This window comes from Arachis ipaensis, chromosome B7 (genome assembly GCF_059453495.1).
Source record: "Arachis ipaensis isolate K30076 ecotype BB chromosome B7, ASM5945349v1, whole genome shotgun sequence".
Classification (NCBI taxonomy): domain Eukaryota; kingdom Viridiplantae; phylum Streptophyta; class Magnoliopsida; order Fabales; family Fabaceae; genus Arachis; species Arachis ipaensis.
The window spans coordinates 141,989,844-142,010,501 of record NC_142442.1 but is presented as its reverse complement, the minus strand read 5'-3'; the positions used below and the strand labels follow the sequence as shown (position 1 = coordinate 142,010,501).

The following is a 20,658-nucleotide window of genomic DNA, read 5'->3' as shown; positions in this document are numbered from 1 at the left end:
ACACGTAACTAATCAAATTTATATAAAAAATAATTTTAGTACCAGTAGCTTAGGGTATGTATGTATAAAAATAAACATTCCCATCACATAGCACCAGAAATTGAAAATGAAAATTATTAGTTAATAAGTTAAACTCTATTATGTGTCTAATGATGAGTTTATTAATGGTAAAAATTTGCGCATGATAACTGGCTAGTTGATATGGAAATCTCACGCACCACACAATAATCTAGTAAAAAAAATTAATTATTTTGTTGACCCTATAGTTTTACTAAATTTATAATTAAATTTTTATATTTTTTTATAATTAAATTTTTACATTATTTTTAATTTTGTAATTAGTTTTATATTAATGTAAAAAATGTTAGAATTAACGAAATATTTTTTGTAAATTAAAGACGCCGATAATTAAAAATATAATTAGATATTTTATCACATTTTTTAGATCTTTAACTATATATTTTTTAGAAAAAATATTCTATTAATTTTAATATTTTTAACATAAAAAAAACTAATTATAAAATTAAAAATAATGTAGAGACTCAATTAAAAAAAATATAAAAACTAAATTATAAATTTTGTGAAATTACAAAGATTAATAAAATAATTAAACCTAAAAAAATTACAACCATACTAGCTAGGTGTACAAATGAAATAATTCCAACGTTATTCCAGCAAGTTATACAAGTTATGATCATCATCATGATCATGTTTTCGATATATTGTTACTAGGAAGAAGATGAGAGAAGACAAAACAATAGAAGGTTGGAACAAGAATATATATTATTAATTAAGCTTGCATTGCTAAATGCAAAATAAAGCAATGATTAATAATTAGCAGTGAACTAAAAAATAATTAATTAATATAAGTCTCTATAAGACAAGAGAAAGATGATATATATGAGAGTCCAATACTCTCCGATTCTAATTGGTGAAAATTCAGGTGCCATTGATTTCACGTGAAATTGATAACTGAGAGCTGTTATATGAAAATTTAGTCAAATCAGTTAAATCATCTAACAGCTTTTAATTATCAACTTCACGTGAAATCGAGTGTATTTGAGTTTCCACCGTTCTAATGATAATTAAGAATCATTGATGCGCATGCAGTGTAGTAGAAGTGGCTACCACCCCAAGCTTCTGAAGATTGAGCTTCACGACAGTGTCCACAAACATCTTAGTATCCTCACCAGTGTTCCCTTCGGGTATGTCCACCACATAAGACTCCAACACTATCGTGTAAACCTTCTCATCATTCTTCTCCTTGAACTCATTCACCGAAGTCACTGACCGATAGTTTTGAAGACGGTGCTCGCCGCCGACCACGCGGAAGCTCAGAAGGTGCTTCTCGTCGTCTAGAATCTCGAGCCTCTCGGTGCTGGTGGATGCCGGAAGGCCTGAAACAACGGTGACCTCGCGGACGCTGCCGACGCCGCCGTCTCCCCTCATCATGTTGCAGCTCTTGATGAAGTGCTTGTACTTCTGAGGGTTCTCGAAGCTTCGAACGAGTGGCCACACCCTCTGCGCTGGTGCGTCGATGCGCTGCGTTATAATGGAGCTGCAGGTGTTTGGGGAAGGGTCGAACTTGTGGTATGTGTTGATGATTTGTGCAAGTTCTGCGTGTTCTTCTGGTGTTAGACCCTGCAGAAGAGGAGCATGTTGTGCTGCTGCTGATGATGATGAAGAAGAAGATGATGCCATTTTAATTCTTTCCTTGTTTCTTGTTTTGGTTTCGAGGGTAATGAAGGATGTAAGAACCAACTTCAATTTGTTGTGTTCATATTTATTTATATATGTATATGGATATGAAAAGAGATGATGAATAATGTGAAGAAGAATCACATGAACATATATATACACGCTTGGAGTGTACCCTACCTTACTACAAGTGCGTTTGATTAGAGTTTTTATTTTTAATATTTTTGTTTTTTGAATTTTATAAAAACAGTAAAAATAAAAATACAAACTAAACCTAGCTACCAGCTTTTTTTTGGATAGATATGTACTCTATATAAAATTTAATTTTAATTCAATTTATTTATTCACATCAACACGATCCACAACTACTATCTAGCCATGTATATGTGTGTATTTTAAAGTTTTCTTCTTAAAATAATGTAGATGTTACTCAACATCACCATGCATTATTGAACATAATCCAGATCGTTAGTTAATTTCTTAGTTCAGTGCATGTGTAACACAAATAATCCAATGGAAAAATCTAAGAGCCAGCAATTTTGTTAAATTCTAATCAGTATGTAACGAACAAAAAAAATAAGCCATTGAATGAAATCTCACACTAATTTCACACCATTAAAATTATCATTGATGGCTATTTGATGACTACAAATCAAAAAAGTTGCTATCCTTAACATTCCTCTAATCCAATAAGGGAAACTCTATCGATCGGTGGAGAAATTCTTGGCTCTTCCATGATAAGTACGTAACTATATACAACCTTACTAAATAAACGAGGAGTGTTAGGTTAACAATGACTATCTTGAATAATATGAATAACTACTAATTAAATAAAAATATACTACATCCTAAATTAATATTATTAATTAAATTTAAAATTAATTTATTTTTTTAACTTTATTAATTCATATTATTCACACATTATTTAAAAATATTGTTAGTTACCAATATTTTTCTTAAATAATAACTGATTAAGTTTACAAATACAGAGTGCTGTCAATTTGTAGTGTAAAAATAATAATTTCTCCGCAGTCCTATGGCTTAGTCTATGCCGTTGATGCTACTTTCTTTACTTTTGTCTGGGTTATGGTAACACGTGCCGTCATTCTTATAACAAATTATCTAATTAACCTATAATTATTTTTATGTGAAATTATTAATTAAAAATTATTAAATAATTTAATATATTTAATTAAATTATTATTTAATAACTTTTTTATTATTAACTTTATATCAAGATAAATGAATTTGAGTGTTGCCCGCTTATTTTAACTTTTTCTTTCTTTTTATCGCGTGCAGCAAGATAGACATGGGTTGGGGGCGGGGATATGTCACTCAATTTTTGTGTGTTTTATTTTGCTTTTAATTGCAAGTGCCGTAAATTTAATTAGTTTACCTAAATAAGTAAACAGAGTACATTAACATAATAAATTAAGGCGAAATAATAAGGTTAATTTAAAGGGTAATGTTAAATAGACAAAAAAAAAAAAACAGCGAAAATTTGTTTTATTTAGCATTAATTAATTATCGTAATAATTAATAAATACTAAATAAGGCAAATTATGACTGTTTTTTACTGATTTTCTTTTATTACCAAATATTTTCAAATCAATTCTGCTAGGGAACCAAAAAAGGGTTCAGCCAACTCCTATCAACTTTTTAATGGGTTGGACCTCGAAATTCATCTTAATAAAAATAAGTTAATATACGTGGATATTTCTTCCACTTTTTAATTTCTATATGGACCTCTGAATTGTGTTGCACCGGGTTATGGGAAGGGGTGCTGAACATAGATGTGGTGTCAGGTGTGTTGCAAATCGGACCGTACGACACACAAGGAGCAACACGGAAGGTCTGACTTGTATCAACAAAAACGGATGGTCCGTTTTGTTGCATGATGGACACGCGGCACGCAGACATAGCTCCCCAAACGGTGTTCCACAGACCAACTCGCTGGATGCAACAAAAACTCTCACCATCGAGTTATTACTTTGAGCCTTTACTTTCAACCTCAAAACTCTATTGTTGTTCTTCATTTTTCTGCTGCTGATGGGTTTGTATGGTGGAGAAAATAAGAAAATGCCAAAAAAAATAAAATTAAAGATACTGATCGCCCTGAACTTCATATTATGCACTATCTTAGGTTGCCAGATTATGTAAGTTTGTTTAAAATTTTTTTAATTTTTATAATTATAATTGTTATTGTTAAAAATTTAGTTGTTATTATTATTGTTAGGATCTGAACTTAGAAATATACATAGAATGGTTAGGACTAATTTTATTTTTTTTCAATTTTTTCACTATTTTTGTATAAAAATTATTATTGCTAGTGTGTTAATTATTATTATTGTTAGTGTGTTAATGATGTTATATACATAGTTGTTGCAGTTTAAAAGAAACGCAATATTTTTTTTAATTTGTTTAATATTTCTTATTATAATTATTAGAATTTTGGAAGGAGTGAAATATTAAAATATTTAAAAAATAAATTATAAATTGTAAACCGAATTGTTATTAATTTTTGGATACAATTTTTTTTTGAAATATTTTATAAATTTTTATTTATTTATAATTGTTATGATATTAAATATTATTGTGGCTATGAATAGTTGGACATAAGAATAAATAAAAACTGAATGGTTAGTATTAATTTATAAAAGTGTGTTACTTTATTTTTGTTAATTATAATTATCATTGTTAGAAAGTTAATTATTATTATTATTATTAGAAAATGAATTTAAGAAGATAATGACAATAATTATTAATATTTTTTAAAATTTAGAAATATGTGTTTAATTTTACTTAAGTAATAGCTAATAGATAATTAATATTACAAATAATAATAATGTTATATATTAGAAAAATTATTTCTATATCGTAAATAAATAAACAAACAGCATCTCTAATTTACTAATTTTATTGAGATTTGATTAGGAATGTACGTATATGTATGTATTATGAATCTATGTATTTATATGTATTAGATAATGTTATTAATAATTCATTTTGGAAGTACTAATTATTTGTTTTAGTCAAATTAAGTCAAATAATTTATGACAGATATCTGATTTCAAGTAATATTTGTTGTTGAGTTAGTTGTGCAAATTTTGTTAATGAGTGTCTGTAGTTAAAAAATTCTTGCTTTGTAGTAGTAAGTTAGTAATAGTTAATGAGTTGACTAATAATTTGTTATGTTTTTTGTAGAAATTAAGAATGGTGACCTGTGACCATCCAGTTTCGCCGGATCGGTACAACGATCGGGTGGAGGAGCATTTACGAGTTACTGGATTTTATCATGCATCTCAGATTGGTGACGTACAAAATCAGAAAGCACTCGTGAATGCTCTAATAGAACGGTGGCATCCTAATACACATACGTTTCACCTTCCAATTGGTGAATGTGCCGTAACTCTTGAAGATGTGGCTCTAATTCTTAGTCTTCCGACGGATGGTCTTCCAGTTACTGGGATGACAATGAGTAGTTTCTCAACGTTGGAGGCGGAATGTTTGCATCAATTTGGAGTTGCACCGCGTAAGTCGGAGTGTAGAGGATGCTGCATAAAACTGACTTGGCTGCGGAATCTAAAAGAAAACATCTAGTTGACTGATGAAATAAGTATACAGAGGTATGTGAAGTGCCACATTATGTTGCTGATCGGGACGATCTTGTTTGGGGATAAATCTGGGGCGGGTGTGCACTGGAAATTTCTACCCTTGCTTCGTGATTTTGCCAGTATTGGACAGTATAGTTGGGGTTCGACATGTCTAGCACACCTCTACAGGGCGTTATGCAGGGCATCTCGTTATAACTGTAAGGAAATAGATGGTCCAATAACACTTCTGCTCGGTTGGGCTTGGATCCGACTGCCATACCTATCGCCGCTTTCCAGAGAACCCCACAGTTTTCCATTAGCCAACAGGTAATATTATGTTACAATCTACCTGTAGCTTTATATTTAAAATTCAGTTTAGCTAATTGAATATATGATATTAGGTGGCGTAACTGGGAGCGTGGTGACCGACGATATAGATATCTGAATCTAGCTCACTTTAGGAAGGCCTTTGATGAACTCCAGGAAGACCAGGTGTGTTTTAATTAAAGAATTCTTAGTTTCGGGTTTGGGTTCCGGGACAAAATTAGGAAGCATTTTTATTGTTATTGGTATTCTGGGTTGTAATCATGAGTTTCCTTTATTTTTCCCAGTTTGTGTGGGTTGCATATGCTGTGGATCGCGTGGATCCGAACATAGTTCCTGCTGAAATCTATATGCAATCGGTTGTGTGGACCGCTACTGTTCCGTTGGTATCATTTGAATGTATCGAGTGGCATGCTACCGATAGGTATAGGCGACAGTTCGGTTTCGTTCAGGGAGTACCTCATCAGGAGCGGAATCTGGATAAGGCACATGGAGAAGTCCTGACTGGTCCTAAGAATCTTAACTGGGCCACAACACCGAGTCATTCAGGTTGGGTGATGCATTGGACAAACAGGTATAACTATGTTCTTTCTGAGCTTCCCATGCCTTCACAACATCCATTGGAAACTTACATGTATTGGTACCGGTCAAAATATGGGGACCGCTTGAACTTGTCGAATCTTGTGGGTCAAGACAGTGATGAGGGTAATCAGGATATGGATGATGGTAATGAGAGTATGGATGAGGATAGTCAGGATGCGGATGAAGACAATAAGGAACTGGAGCCACAGTCGCCGCCACCTTCTACTCCGAATCTACTTCCACAAGAACAACCTCAGTTCTCAAGTCAGTATGTACCTCAGACATAGATCACCCCGTCATTTCCAATGCCTCAACAATATTGGGGTATGTCACAGTTTGAACCAGGAGAAGGATGTTCTTTTAGCCAATTGCTTGAGTTCATGGCTGCAGATGCAGGACAATCACAATATGGCAATCAGCCTGAGTTCCTGGCAGGTAGGTATTCATTGGATGCGAGGCTCCCGTGTCATACCTCATCGGTCGCTTCTGGAGGGTTCGTATCTGTTGACTCTAGTAGAAGTGTAGGTGGACGCGGAGTTCTTAATAGTCAAAATCCTAACCGTGTTTCCATGGGACCACTTCAAGAAGATGCTAACACACTCAAATAAGAGACTAATGCGTATCTAGTAGATGATTCGAATGACGAGGACGATGATGATGAGGAGGATGAAATAGAGGAGTTCGATGAGGATGAGGAATCCCGCAATGATGGTATTATGCTTCGTATTTTGCTTTACATGTTCGATTAGCTATTCATTTTGTGTTCATAAATGGTATCCATGTTGGTTTGAGTACCTAATGTCATAATATTTAATTATTTTTATTATTTTGTATACAGGTCAGGCACAAACTCCGGATGACAAAGGCAAAGATTACAATTTGAGGATTGATCCACCACATCGTAGCGCTAATCGCTACACGCCGTCTGTGTTCAAAAAGGCCGCAAAAAAATGCAAGAACTTCGTGAATGATGTAAAGTGGGCAATGAGAAAGTAGTTGTGGTGTAACTCTTATTTATGCTTTAAAAATGTGGACAATGTTTAGAGTTCTTTGCATGTGTTGGACATTATGTATCCATGACTTGGACTATTGTATGTTTAGAGTAATTATGTATTAATAATGATGTGGACTATGGTATGTTTAGAGTATTTATGTATTAATAATTTGGACTATGGACTATGTTTTAGTAGATGGTTTGTTTAGAGTATTTATGTATTTATGAACTTATTGAAGGGATTAACTCTGTGGACTATGTATTAATTGATGTCATATTATAAAATGCTAAGGCTGGATTGTCGTAGTTTATAATGCTACATAGACCAGGTTAAGGTTCCTTAATATGAGAATTGATGTCATATTATACGATGTTACATATATCATGCATTGTTAACTCAAATGGACAACTCATGACAAAGCATATATTGCCACATATATAATGTCATTTCAGAATAAGAATCTACTAATGATCTCTGTTGGCATTTGCACCACCTTGCTGACGGCATCTACTACGACTGTGTCCCTCAGCTCCACATAGCCTATATCGCCTAGGCCGACGTAACATTCGCGTGTCCATCTCATTCAAGAAGCGCGTCATTTTAGGGCGACCTTTCGTGACGCGTCTCAGGAACGGATTTGGGATGAACCGAGGTCCGTTGTAAGCAGGCCATGTAGTGGGGTTACCTAGTGGCCTAAACCTTGCTCGGTACACACGCCGAACTTGGTCCATCTTATACACATCATGAACATACACTTGCCAATCCAGTCGCTGGTTGGCACAACATGCAAACACATGTCGACAGGGGATCCAGTCCACCTGGAACTCACCACAGTCACATCGAAGGCCCCGTAGGTCCACTGCAAACTCCAGTCCACTTGGCATCTCACGCACCTCAAAGACTTCATTCTGCCGGTCAAAGCAACTAACGTGAATGTTTCCTAATGCAAGTTGGTTTGCATGCAACTTCGAGGTCACGACATCAGAAAACACATGGCCAGCATTAATCCGGGCTTCCGCCTCCGCTTTTTTTCGGGTAAACAACTCGTTCAGCCTGTAGAATGTTGCCTTCACAAGGGCAGTCACGGGGAGATTGCGTGCACCCTTCAATACTGAATTGATGCATTCCACTAGATTTGTCGTCATATGACCCCATCGATATCCACCATCAAAAGCCAACGCGTACTGTTCTCGGGGGATTCAGTTTAACCAGTCAGTGTAGGCCTCGCCCCGTTCTCGTAAACGTTGGTAACGCACCTCGTACTCTCGCACCGTCCTCGAATATCCTGCAGGATAAAAAGAAATATTTGAAACAAAAGAGGTCAACACACTTATTGAATGGAACTCTGGTACTAAATTAATTAGCTACTCTGAGCGTTACCTATGTTGACGACCAGTTTCTGCAAGTACGGCGCCTTGAATTTTCTCAGAAAATTCGACTCTATATGCCTGATACAAAACATATGAAAAGCTCTAGGAGATTACCAAGTCCCGTTACTCCTTTCTACAACTGCATTTATGGATTCATGACGGTCGGATATCAGTCCCACATCATCCCGAGTGACAACATGCTAACGAAGGTTACTCAAAAAAAGTGCCACGCATCTGAAGTCTCTCCCTCCACAATTGCAAATGCAATTGGGACGATATTGTTGTTGTCATCCTGTGACACTGCCACTAGTAGACAACCCTTGTACTTTTCGTACAAGTGAGTCCCATCCACCTGGACAACTGGCTTACAATGTCTGAATGCTCTAATGCAGGGGTAATAACTTTAAAAGACACGATGCAACACCCGAATATCAATCACCAAGTCATTGCCTTGATATGCAGGCATAGTCTCAAAATGAACAACAGCTGACGGCTCCTTGGGACACATGGCCTCAAACCATATAGGCAACGCTTCGTACGATGCTTCCCAGCCTCCAAATATTTTTTTCACTGCCTTTTGCTTAGCCAACCATGCTTTCCGATAACTAACAGTGTAGTTGAACTTCGATTGCACCTCTGCTATAACCGATTTTACCTTTAAGGCGGGATCAGTCTCAACCAACGGCTTAATTGCTTCTGCAATTGTGGTCGAATCCAGCTTCAAATGATCCTGAGAAATTGTGGCTCTGGTACATGTGTGACTGCCATTATACCTCCTTATAACCCAACAGTACTTCCGACTGATCATGATAACCCGGATAAGTCAATTACACCCTGACCCATACTGTGTACATTTCGCATAAAATGTCAACGGCTCAGACTCATACACTGGTAATCTACGCTTCTTTGTATAGTATACTCTTTTATCGCTTTAATAACAGCTTCCCTGGAACTGAATTCCATCCCAACGGCAAATTCACCATCTACAACAAAAGAAATTTCTGCCACCAGGACAACCATACAACCAATTTTAAAAACACAAATATTTAAACATTCGAAAATAAAGGTAAAACAATTTTTACTGCATCAACTATAATAAAAACCTCCAAACTATTTATATTTAACTAATTTACTAACAAATACTTATTTATATTCAACTAATCTACTAACAGATACTAATTTTAATTTATCTAATTTACTAGTGTACCATTCTATACTGATAAATACTAATTTATATTAATATAATTTACTAATTTACTAATAAATACTAATAAATACCAATTTATATTTACTTAATTTACTAAATTAACTCATAAATACTAACGGATATTTAACTAATTTATTACTTAACCAATAAATTTTAATTTATAATCAACTAAATCAATAACTCTCTTATAAATTTACTATCTTAAAGTTAAATACAAAAATAGGTAAACAAAAATAAATAGTGATCGAGTATATTTTCACACCTCACTTAGCTACTTGGTCCAACTATCAAGATAAATTAATAAAAAAATTTCAATCTTTCTTATAAATACGGAGAATTACGTACCTGCACTAATATAATCCGAAAACTCCGGAACATGCATGGCTTCCAAATCCAAAACTCGCATGAATGATGGCTCCTCAAATGGCACATCGTTTGCCAGTGCAGTTGCCACATCAGACACATTCGGAGCCATAGCTCCGTCACCTTGAACCTCATCTCCATCTGGACCAACAACTTCGTAGTTGCTTTCGAACTCTTCTTCACTGTCACTATTGTAATCTTTCCGTAGAATATTCCGGTCGGCCTCATATTTCTCAAACTCAACATACAACTCGATGAACGAGAGTTGACTCCGATTTTCAATATACATGGAAAACATATCTTGCATGCTCGCTTCGTCCGTTACATATTTGGTTTGAAACTGGACGAATCCACCAAACACTTGTATAGGATTTCTATATAGAATACATGATATCCTTCTTGCCCTCTCAGAATGAATCTTTTCACAGATCAAACTTTTGAGCTCTTCAAATGAGATTGTGAAAGGAATCACCAAATCTAACGGATTTTCACAAACAAATGTTACTCCTTCAGATGTTTGTAACAAAATCTGACCAAAATAATACACCTTCAATAACACTCTGTCACTCATTTCTCTCAATTACATTACAACCTCATAAACTTAGGTTTTAGATTTTTAGCTATTATGCCAAACAAGTAACGAAACAGAGGAACTAAAAACCAGAAGAAAGAACCGTTGAAGAAGGAGAAGAAGAAGATGCGAGAGTGGTTGTTCTGATCCAGTTTTCACCAACTTTTATTTAAAGTCCCAACCAAATCGGACCATGCGATTACCTTTAGTGAATTCAAAAAAATAATAAAAAACTCAACTCAGACCCTCCGATTTCGTAACACAAAAAAAAAAAAAACCAACACTGCTAACAACTCGGAGGGTACGATTACCATCTTCCAGAATTCCAACATCTCTTCCTCCTCAAATCGGACCTTCCGATTTCCTATGCAAAATATGACACTCAAACAACTCGCACCATCCGAGTTGTAAGACCTGACACAAACAAAAAAGCTGCCCCACATATTTGTATTGCGCCCTCATGACTCCATATCCACAAAACACACACAAAGCCTCCATATAAAAAAAATGAGCCTATTTCTTCTATTAAGTATTAGAATGTTTCTTTTTTTTTTTACCAAAGATATGAGACTCGAATCCGCAACCTCTTAATTGAGTATGAAGAGACTATGCCATTTGAGCTATTACTCATTGGCATTAGAATGTTTCTTTTTCATACTAAATAGATGTTCTTTTATATATTTTTTGAATTTTTTTGTATTGCAAATGTGAACGTCTCTATTTCTTAAAAAATTTCATATTTTTTTTTAATTTTATAGATATCTAATTATTTTTGCCAAAATATAACTGGATATTTCTTTTGTTAAGTATTAGGATGTTTTTTTTATATTAAATGAATATTTTTTTATATTTTTATAATTGTTCATGATCTCAAATCTTTATTCACTTGAAACTATGGTAGATTATTTCGGCTACTTGAAACTTTCACTCGCTATGGAGGAGTTAACGCCTTTATTATGAAGTCTTTCATATTTCAACCTATCTGCAATGTGTATCTTCTAGCTAGTTTCAAGTAAACAATTCCTGCAAATATGTGAAGAGAACAAGGTTGAATAAATACAAAATAATCTTCACTGTTGCAAATGAACATAGGTATATGATGCGATCAAGTACAATTAAGAAAAAGACAACTTGCAGGTTAAGTTCGTTCCTCGAGTGAATAGATAGATGTGAATTTATATAAACATGAGAGATTGAAAAAGGTGAGTTTCAATGAAAAAATACCATCAAAACTAAAACAAAATCTTCTGGGAACTGATTTTCAAGCTGATAGACTTCAAGAAACTCACTGTTAGCTTTCGTAATTAACTGATAAAAAATAGCAACTAAGAAGAAAACAACCAAATCAGCTCCAAAGATATAGGTATATAGATCAATTTCCCTTTTTCCACCACCAATGATGGAAACTATCCAATACGAAAAACCAATTTCATTAAAAATGCTCACTTCCAGCGAGAGCCTAACGGTGAAAGAGAGAAATCTGTGTGTGATTGTTGGAGGTGAATAAGTTAATATTAAAAAAAAAATTTATAAATTTTAATTAGGTTTATTTAATTAATTTTAAATTTTTTAAATTTTAAATTTAACAAATTTAAAATTAATTATTAATATAATTATAATTAAGTTGTTCGTTCTATTCTTAGCTAATTAAGAGTTGGTTCATATTCTTTTCCTTTCCGAATTTAAATTGGACATGGGAACGCAATTTTGAGAGAAGCAGTGGCCGCAATTGTTGAAAAGGGAAAACGTAAACTGGAGATTCGTGGATCATGTGATTTCTTTAACAAACTTGTCTATGCTTGCTCATATAAACTCGAAACTCTTCTTCTCATGACTCTATCTCCCTTGACCCTTGACCCACCATTATTTCTTAGCTTGTTGCCTCTGTAATTATTTTTTTCTTTTTCTTTGCCTGTGATATATTGACTATTATATGAATAATCTTGTGATAATGTCATTTTGATGATAATGGTCAAATCCATCATACTTTGATAGATTCTCTTGCTTTTGACTGTTTTCAAGTCTTAACTAAATATTAATATGTGTGTTAGAACCTAGAACTTAGAACCAAGATAATAATACGATCCTCTTGCAACACGTATATAATGTGCACCTTTATTTCTTCTTAATTAAGATATATTTGCGTGACATATTTGGTTCCAAAGTTATTCAAAATTCAAAACCGACACTGTCACTGACATAATAGTAATAGCTCTTTATAGGCAAAGGCAAGGCGATAGATAGGAAAAAAGCAACAAGCTCATTGGAGGGCTGAGTTGCATTGTTTTGTGTTTGTCTTTATCTTCGTTTCTTTCTACTTAAACCATTTATATCTTAATCAAAACTCTAAACCATAAACTAAACAAAGCTCATCCAACAAAAAAGCCAAATCAAAACGTTCCAAATTTAGGATTGGAGGAAATCCTGCGATGAGGAGGAGACAGAGACATGAGCCTTGTTTTGAAGTTTACAAATGAGACAACCTTTGCTTCTTCCAATCAAAGTTGGACAAGTTTTTGTCATTGATGCTTTCACATTGATATCTGAGTCGCCTCATTATATTCCAGTTACCACTTACCACTACGCACCAAATTACAATTCCCATCAGGGCCTATAGTTTACACCCGTTTGGTAAAAGATAGCAATATATGAATACTCTCAATCTTATTCACTCGTACAGCCTGTGTAGTGGCGCATATGTTAATAAACTAAATCTGGGCTTAAAGTTCAAATTAATCCCTAGTTTTTTGTTTTTCACATGGTGTGGCCCGGATAAACCCGACCCACACCCAACAACAGAACCCGACCCTAACCCAGCTACTAACATCAATAGTCCTAATCAGACTCGGTCCTGCAGCTGAAACCTAACTCAATTGGTAAGACTATATGTCTCTTAATATGTTGTATTCGGATTCAAACTTTGACTGTATGAGTGTGTGTAGTGTGCGCGAGTGTGTTTTGATATTTAGGATTGAAGGTTGTCCAATCTATAAAAAAAAAAAAAAAAAAACTCGATCCTTCATCAATCTCAACTGATATATTCATCTTCCTAATTTTAAAACAAACAGAACAGCTCTCCTCGAAGCATTTTCCTTAGCTTTATGCTCTCTAAAAATGGAGGAAAGGGCTGCGGACAATTTCTCGCTATGTCGAAACTTTTGTCTATCACAAGTATTGGGCTGTGCTGTATTCATCTTATCATACACCTAATTTGCAGTCCACGAAAAAAAAAGATACATGCACCAAAACTTTGAGCTACACTATGTATGGTGCCAGATAAAGGCCATGCAGTCTAAAGTTGCTCTGACGTCACGTAACTTTTGTCTTATGGGGCAAATAATTCGCCTCTCAAAGTGTTAAAGTTTTTGGATCTAGTTACATTTCCGTAATTTTCATTTTTTAGCCGGGACACTATCCTGGACACAACATCATGCGACACCAAACTCCAATAATACTAATTTCAATTTTTTTAATTAAAACACACTTAGATATAGAAAATACACGTATTAGACAGGTATGGAATGAGTGTCTTGTCCCACATACACACAAGACAACTCAGCAAACGACTTGTGCATGTTAAAAATTAACTATTAAGTTATGTACGGTATATTTGTGTATACAGAAAGGATAAATAAAAATGTTTAAAACGTATTTTTTTTTAAGATATTTTTTAATTATTAAAATTTAATACATATAATTGATTAAACGATATTATTTTTGTTAAAATTAGATTAGACAAATTAATTTGATTAAAAAAATAGTAAATTAAATTTTGAATTGATCTAAATTAATATTATTTTTTTTATAGAAAATTACTACAATACTCCAATTATAAAAAATGACTAAAATACTCATATTATATATATTAATTTTAAAAATTTTAAATTCTAGCCCTTTTGTTCTGCTATCATAAGGTTAGGATTTAGAATTTTTAAAATTAACAATTTAACTAGGTATCCTTTAAAAATTGTACAATGTTCAGTTTTTTATTACAATAATTTAAAAAAAAATAAAACAAACACATTTAAATAGATGTAGTGTCTTTTTAGAATTGAATACATATTTAAAATACAAATTAAATAAAATTAAAATTTAAAATTTCTAATTTCTATTTCAGTTTTATTATTTTTAATTATTAACAGATTATCATTTAAATACACTTCGAAAAATATAAATTCAGTAAAATTGAAGATTTTAATTTGTCCGTGTGATTATTTGTCCGCGCCGCCATCCTCCTCGGCGCCGCCGCGTCATCCCAGCGCTGTTCTTCTGCTTCGCCGTTACTCTGCAACGCCGTCGTCCGACTCGCTCGTCCTTGGCATCGCCTTCCTCCTTGCCACTTAGTCTGCAGGCTCGCTTCGTCCTACTCCTCGTCGCATTAGTCTTCATCAGCGTTGCTAATCCTTCTTCGTCGGAATTGGACATCAGGTATTTTGGATGTGTTTAAGAGAAAGTGATTCATAGTTAATCGTATGTATCTGTTTAGTTATTCAATCACATTGATTTTGCATGCCATGTACAACATTCTAATTTGCATTGGATAATGGTTTAGGTGGAAGAACAACTTAAAGAATCACAATTCTCAAATTATCAACACTGTTATATCTGCAATTACGGCCACTGCAAGAGTTTAAATTGATTTTGAATGTGTTTTAGAAATATTGTGTATCACTTCATAATTTAAGATGTGTGACAATTATTTTTTAAGGTTTAAAATTAAATTTTAGATTTATGATTTTGGATGTACTTCAAAAACATTTTTTGTATAAGTTAATAATTTTATATGTGTTACAATAAAAAAGAAATTATGACCACTATAAAAAAGAAGCCGAGAATGAGATAGAAGAATAGAAGAAAGAAGAAAATCGTGTTACAGATAGAGAAAAGAAAGTAAAAGAAGGAAATAATAACAAACTATAAAGTAAATAGGAAGTTAGAAAATTTTTAGTTTTTAAAATTTAAATTAATCTTAATTATAAATGTGTATCTAAAAGATAGGAATATGTTTTAATTAAAAAATAATTAAATAATATTAAAGGCTAACGAAAAGGCTAAATTTTGTTGTACAAGTAGCATTCTCCTAAAACAAATATATATATATATATATATATATATAATAAGAATATTTTAGTTATTTTTTATAATAGGGATATTGTAGTAATTTTTATAAAAAATATTAATTTAGACTGATTCAAAATTTAATTTATTGGTTTTTCGGCTAAACTGATTTGTCCGGTCTAATTTTAATAAAAATAACACAGTTTAATCGATTATATATGTTAAATTTTAATTATTAAAAAATATTTTTTTTAAAAAATATTTTTGACATCTTTATCTGAGTGACTCCTATAAAAAAATATATTATTTAATACATTTTAATATGTATTTTGTATTTAAATATATATTTTATATAAATCATTAATTTTATGGCTAATTTTTTATATATATACATAACATGTTTGATTTATAAATAATTATGCATAAAGACAATTATCTATTTGTAGGGAAACAACTTTTTTCTATTTTTTTTTTTTTTTTGAAATTTCGTTTCACTTTTACATTCATTTTTTTTTTCTTTTTACATTCTTTCTTTCTTCTAACATTACTCTTATAGTCTTATCACTACTATGAGTCTATGACCACCTTTGGCAACCACCCGCCAACGGCCACTCTCCAATGACAACCTTCCTGCAGCCACCTTCTCTCCAGTGGTGGTCACTTGTCAAAAGATAAAAGTTATAGAATTAAAGGATTAAAATTCGACTAAACATTTAAATTTTTAAACTCTACATCTGACACACATTTAATGTTCTCAAACAATTCAAATGAACATCGAAACTCAATTAATACTCGAAGAATATCCAAAACCCCATTAAAAATATTTGAAAGTATGAGTACATCCAAAATAAAAAGAAAAGTCACGCATTCAAAATTTTATACAATTGAACTTCTAAAACTATATTTAATTTAGCATCCAAAATCCTACTAAAGAAAACATCGTCAAAGAGTGAGATATCTATGTTAGAACCTCCAAAACTAAATATCTATCATATTTATTTATATTAAGTTACTCATCCAAAATTACAAACGCATGAAAATTCTGCAAGCCATATAAATGAACATCTAAATTCTAATACTAGGCGAACATCAAAAACTCTAATAAAAAGAATACCCAAAAGTGGGATATATATCCAAAACAAGAAATTCATTAGATTCATTTATGTCAAATTAAACATCCAAAATTAGGAAACCTAAATCTAACCCATACGAAAAATCACCCATCCATCTAAACAAACATCCAAAATTTAATAGAAGAAGAACATTAAGAAACCTATTAAAAAGAACATACGAAAGTATTTATTGTAGAACATCTACAAGTCCAAACAATATACTCATAAAAAATTTATAAAAGAAAGCATGAAACACCTATGTATTTTATGTCGGAGCAAATTAAAGTTGTTGACTATGACACTGAGTAAGAGAAGTGAAGGAAACAACAACAATGATGAGAGAAAACAACGAGAGGAGGAGGTGGCAATTGTAATGAAACCACTCATCCCAAAAGCTTAAGCTGATGGGAGAATGTAACATTAATGGTTATATCTCTAACACTCTCATTGCATAGGCTTTCTTTTATTTGCCTTATGCTATTTTCTTTATTTTTTGGGGTTTACCAAGGATCGAACTCTTGACTTTTCGGTCATAGAGCTCTGATACTATGTTAGGAACCACTCATCCCAAAAGTTTAAGCTGATGGGAGAAGGTAACATTAATGGTTATATCTCTAACAGCAACGACGGCTTCAGATTTGGATGGCAACAACTTCAGTTGCTCTGAAGTGATTAAATGGGTAAAATAATGTATTAATTATTCTTAAATTAAAATAAGATGATTTATATATAATAAAAATTATAAATTGTATGAGGATTAATTTTTTAATTTATCACTTTATTGATTTTCTATTCTTCTCCCTTTAGAAGATTTTTTTAGAAAAATGTATGTGTCAACAATGGCTCTAGACGACAAAGGAGAGAAAGAAAGGAGACAAATGAGAGAGAAATGGGGGGTTGAATGAAGAAGGAATCGGGAAGAGAAAAGAAAGAGCAGTAAGAGACTGGGAATAGTAATTAAGAATAAGAAAAGTATAGGTAAACAATGAAAATATTAAACAATGTAAATAATAGATATATTGGATGTTTATTTATTAGTGTACGGATAGTTATTTTAATATTAAAATTTAAAGGATTAATTTGGAGGTATAGTGTGTTTTTATTTAATTGGTAGTTGTTCATATTGTTCAACAAAGTCATTATCCTCCTAGCATTTTTTGAATAAAATAATGAACGTGGATTAAAAAATTGCTTTTAACAATAAAAATAAAATGTTAGTTAAAATTAATTGAAAAATGATTATTTTCCTGCATTTTCTCTTTATCAAATTTGTCTCAATAACTTTAGGATGAATTTTTTTTGCTTAAACTTTTGTAATTAAATTAAGCCTATTCAATTATTGTAGTGAAATATTAGAAAATTAATATTTTTTTCTATAAGAAAATATTAATTAAAAACTATCCAAATTTATTATTTTTGTTTTTATTTAATATATTATATAATAAATAAATACTAAATAAAATAAATTTAGATTATTTAGACCCATTATTTTTTTTTCTATCTAGCAATAATATCTCTAACATACATGTATCTCATAACACGAGATATCAAAGGTGCCACTTGCAAAGACACACATGGGCTCCTTTAATTTACATGAAGGACAGAATTTTTTAACGAGTTTATTGGACAATTATGATTGGAAGAGAGTACTTTAGTTTCTTCAAGTTTTGTGTTGCAGCTTCAAAACCTTGGGTGAGAAAGGGTCCAAGAGAAAAACTGTGTTCTTCCTTTCTAATCTAATTGCCTTTCCACTCTCTCTCTCACACAAACACACATATACCCCTTTTCAAACCCACTATGAACATAATCAATATAATGCCACCAAAGAACGCACAATTATTAATAGAGTTTAAAATATTGAGAAAGTATAGGAATCAATAGCCTAAGCGTACAATGTGTATAATGAAGGTTTAGAAAGTATTAGAGATATAACTATTAGTCTTACATCGTCCTATCAGATTACGTTTTTTGGATGAGTGGTTTCATGACATGGTATTAGAATTCCAGATCCCTAGCACTACCCTAAAATATTAGTTGATTTACTTTCTGTGCGTTATTACTCTCTCTCTCTCTCTGAGTCTATATATGTGTGGGTGGGCAGTACGTACGTGAAACCCTGTCTTTATATATATGTGTAAGTGGGCGAAGAGTGATTGTGAAATGTAAGAAAGGAGAATAATAATAATAATAATAATAATAATGGCAAGGAAATGCACGTATTGTGGGAATTCTGGTCACAATTCAAGGACTTGCAACCACAGTTTCAGTAGTACCACAGGGGGGAGTAGTGGAATAAAGCTCTTTGGGGTACAACTTGATGATAATCAATATTCTTCTTCTTCATGCATGGACTACCTGCTATCCTTATCTGCTGCTGCTTCTTTATCATCATCGTCGCTTGTAGGTGCAAATAAAAATTCACATGAAATATCTTATTCTTACTTAACCGCCGGTGCCAGCAGTAGTGGTCTTATGTCAACGATCAAAGACAATAACAAAGGTACGTATATATATGTTCCAACTATATTCTAATCTGTTATATTAGACTTTGACGATTCATATATATATACTAACTACTTACATTCACAAAACTGTCCACTTCTTCACTATTTAATATTTATCAGTAGGTGAAAATTCAGGTGTAGTCGACTTCACGTGAAGTTGATATCTGAGAGTCGTTAAATAAAAATTTAATCAAATCAGTCAAATCATCTAACAGACTCTTAGATATCAACTTCACGTAAAGTCGACTTCTCCTGAGTTTTCACCTTATCGGTATCTAACGTAACATATATATATGGATCCAAAACATATATAAGTATTTATTGGCGATGATCATCAGGATTGGCATGGAGTGAGGAGGAGCACCGTATATTCCTAGAGGGGTTGGAGAAGCTGGGGAAGGGTAACTGGAGAGGCATATCCAGATGTTTTGTGAGAACAAGAACGCCCACTCAAGTGGCCAGCCATGCACAAAAGTATTTTCTCCGGCGGAACACTTTCAGATCAAGAAAACACCGCCTCACCCTAGCAAATGAGGGCACTAGGAATAGCGATGCCGTTGTTCTATCTCACTGGCTTGCCTCTGCAACTTCAACAAATTGCACCTCAATCCAAAGCGCAGCAGCTCCTGATTTAGAATTGAAACTTGCAACTCCCTCTCCCTCCCTCTAATAAAGTGGTTAGCTAGTGTAACTTACTGTATGTGCCTACATATATTCTGTGTGTGCCACTTACAGTGTTCCATATATATATGAAGCTGCAACTTTAGATATATATTCTATGGTGTCATAATATATAATTTTTTAAAAAGAGTGGAACTCGTCTCTCAATACTCACATTTAGGTAATTTAGACAAAAAAAAAAAATGGTAAGCATCATTGAATTATCCTTACTGTAAATAGTACTACTACTTCTTAAGTGATTCTACATCCTATTTATTGTCATGGATTTATTTATAAGACAAAAATATAATTTAATCGTAAAAAGGAACTTTATTTAACATTTATTAATTAATTGTTGTAACAATTAATAAATATTAAATAAGATAAATTATAACTATTTTTTAAATTTTTTTTTGTTACTAAACATTTTTGATAAATTTAACATAAAACTAAATTAATATGAAATTATAACAAAATATATCTAAATATTATATTAATATATAATATTCCAAAATATACTTTAACATTTGTATATTACCAAAATAAAGAACTAGTAATTAGATTATGATTGATTCATTAAATTCTTTTTTCTACTTGTTTGTTGGGTTTTATTTATGTATA

The 20,658-nt window shown here is 32.5% G+C and overlaps 3 protein-coding genes across 3 annotated transcripts; 1 reads left to right on the top strand and 2 right to left on the bottom strand.

The window, feature by feature from the left end:
• Window positions 1–750: 750 nt before the first annotated feature.
• LOC107608502 (abscisic acid receptor PYL2-like) lies at window positions 751–1,800 on the bottom strand. The gene has a single exon (XM_016310272.3). The coding sequence runs from the start codon at window positions 1,699–1,701 to the stop codon at window positions 1,093–1,095; it is 609 nt and encodes a 202-aa protein (XP_016165758.1). The 5' UTR covers window positions 1,702–1,800; the 3' UTR covers window positions 751–1,092.
• A 5,856-nt stretch (window positions 1,801–7,656) lies between these two features.
• On the bottom strand, window positions 7,657–8,337 carry LOC148554357 (uncharacterized). The gene has a single exon (XM_088495127.1). The coding sequence runs from the start codon at window positions 8,335–8,337 to the stop codon at window positions 7,657–7,659; it is 681 nt and encodes a 226-aa protein (XP_088351253.1).
• A 10,518-nt stretch (window positions 8,338–18,855) lies between these two features.
• Window positions 18,856–20,200, top strand: LOC107607946 (transcription factor MYBS3). The gene is made up of 2 exons (XM_016309838.3): window positions 18,856–19,373; window positions 19,716–20,200. Exons 1-2 carry the CDS (start codon window positions 19,073–19,075, stop codon window positions 20,045–20,047), a joined length of 633 nt encoding a protein of 210 aa, XP_016165324.1. The 5' UTR covers window positions 18,856–19,072; the 3' UTR covers window positions 20,048–20,200.
• Window positions 20,201–20,658: the final 458 nt, after the last annotated feature.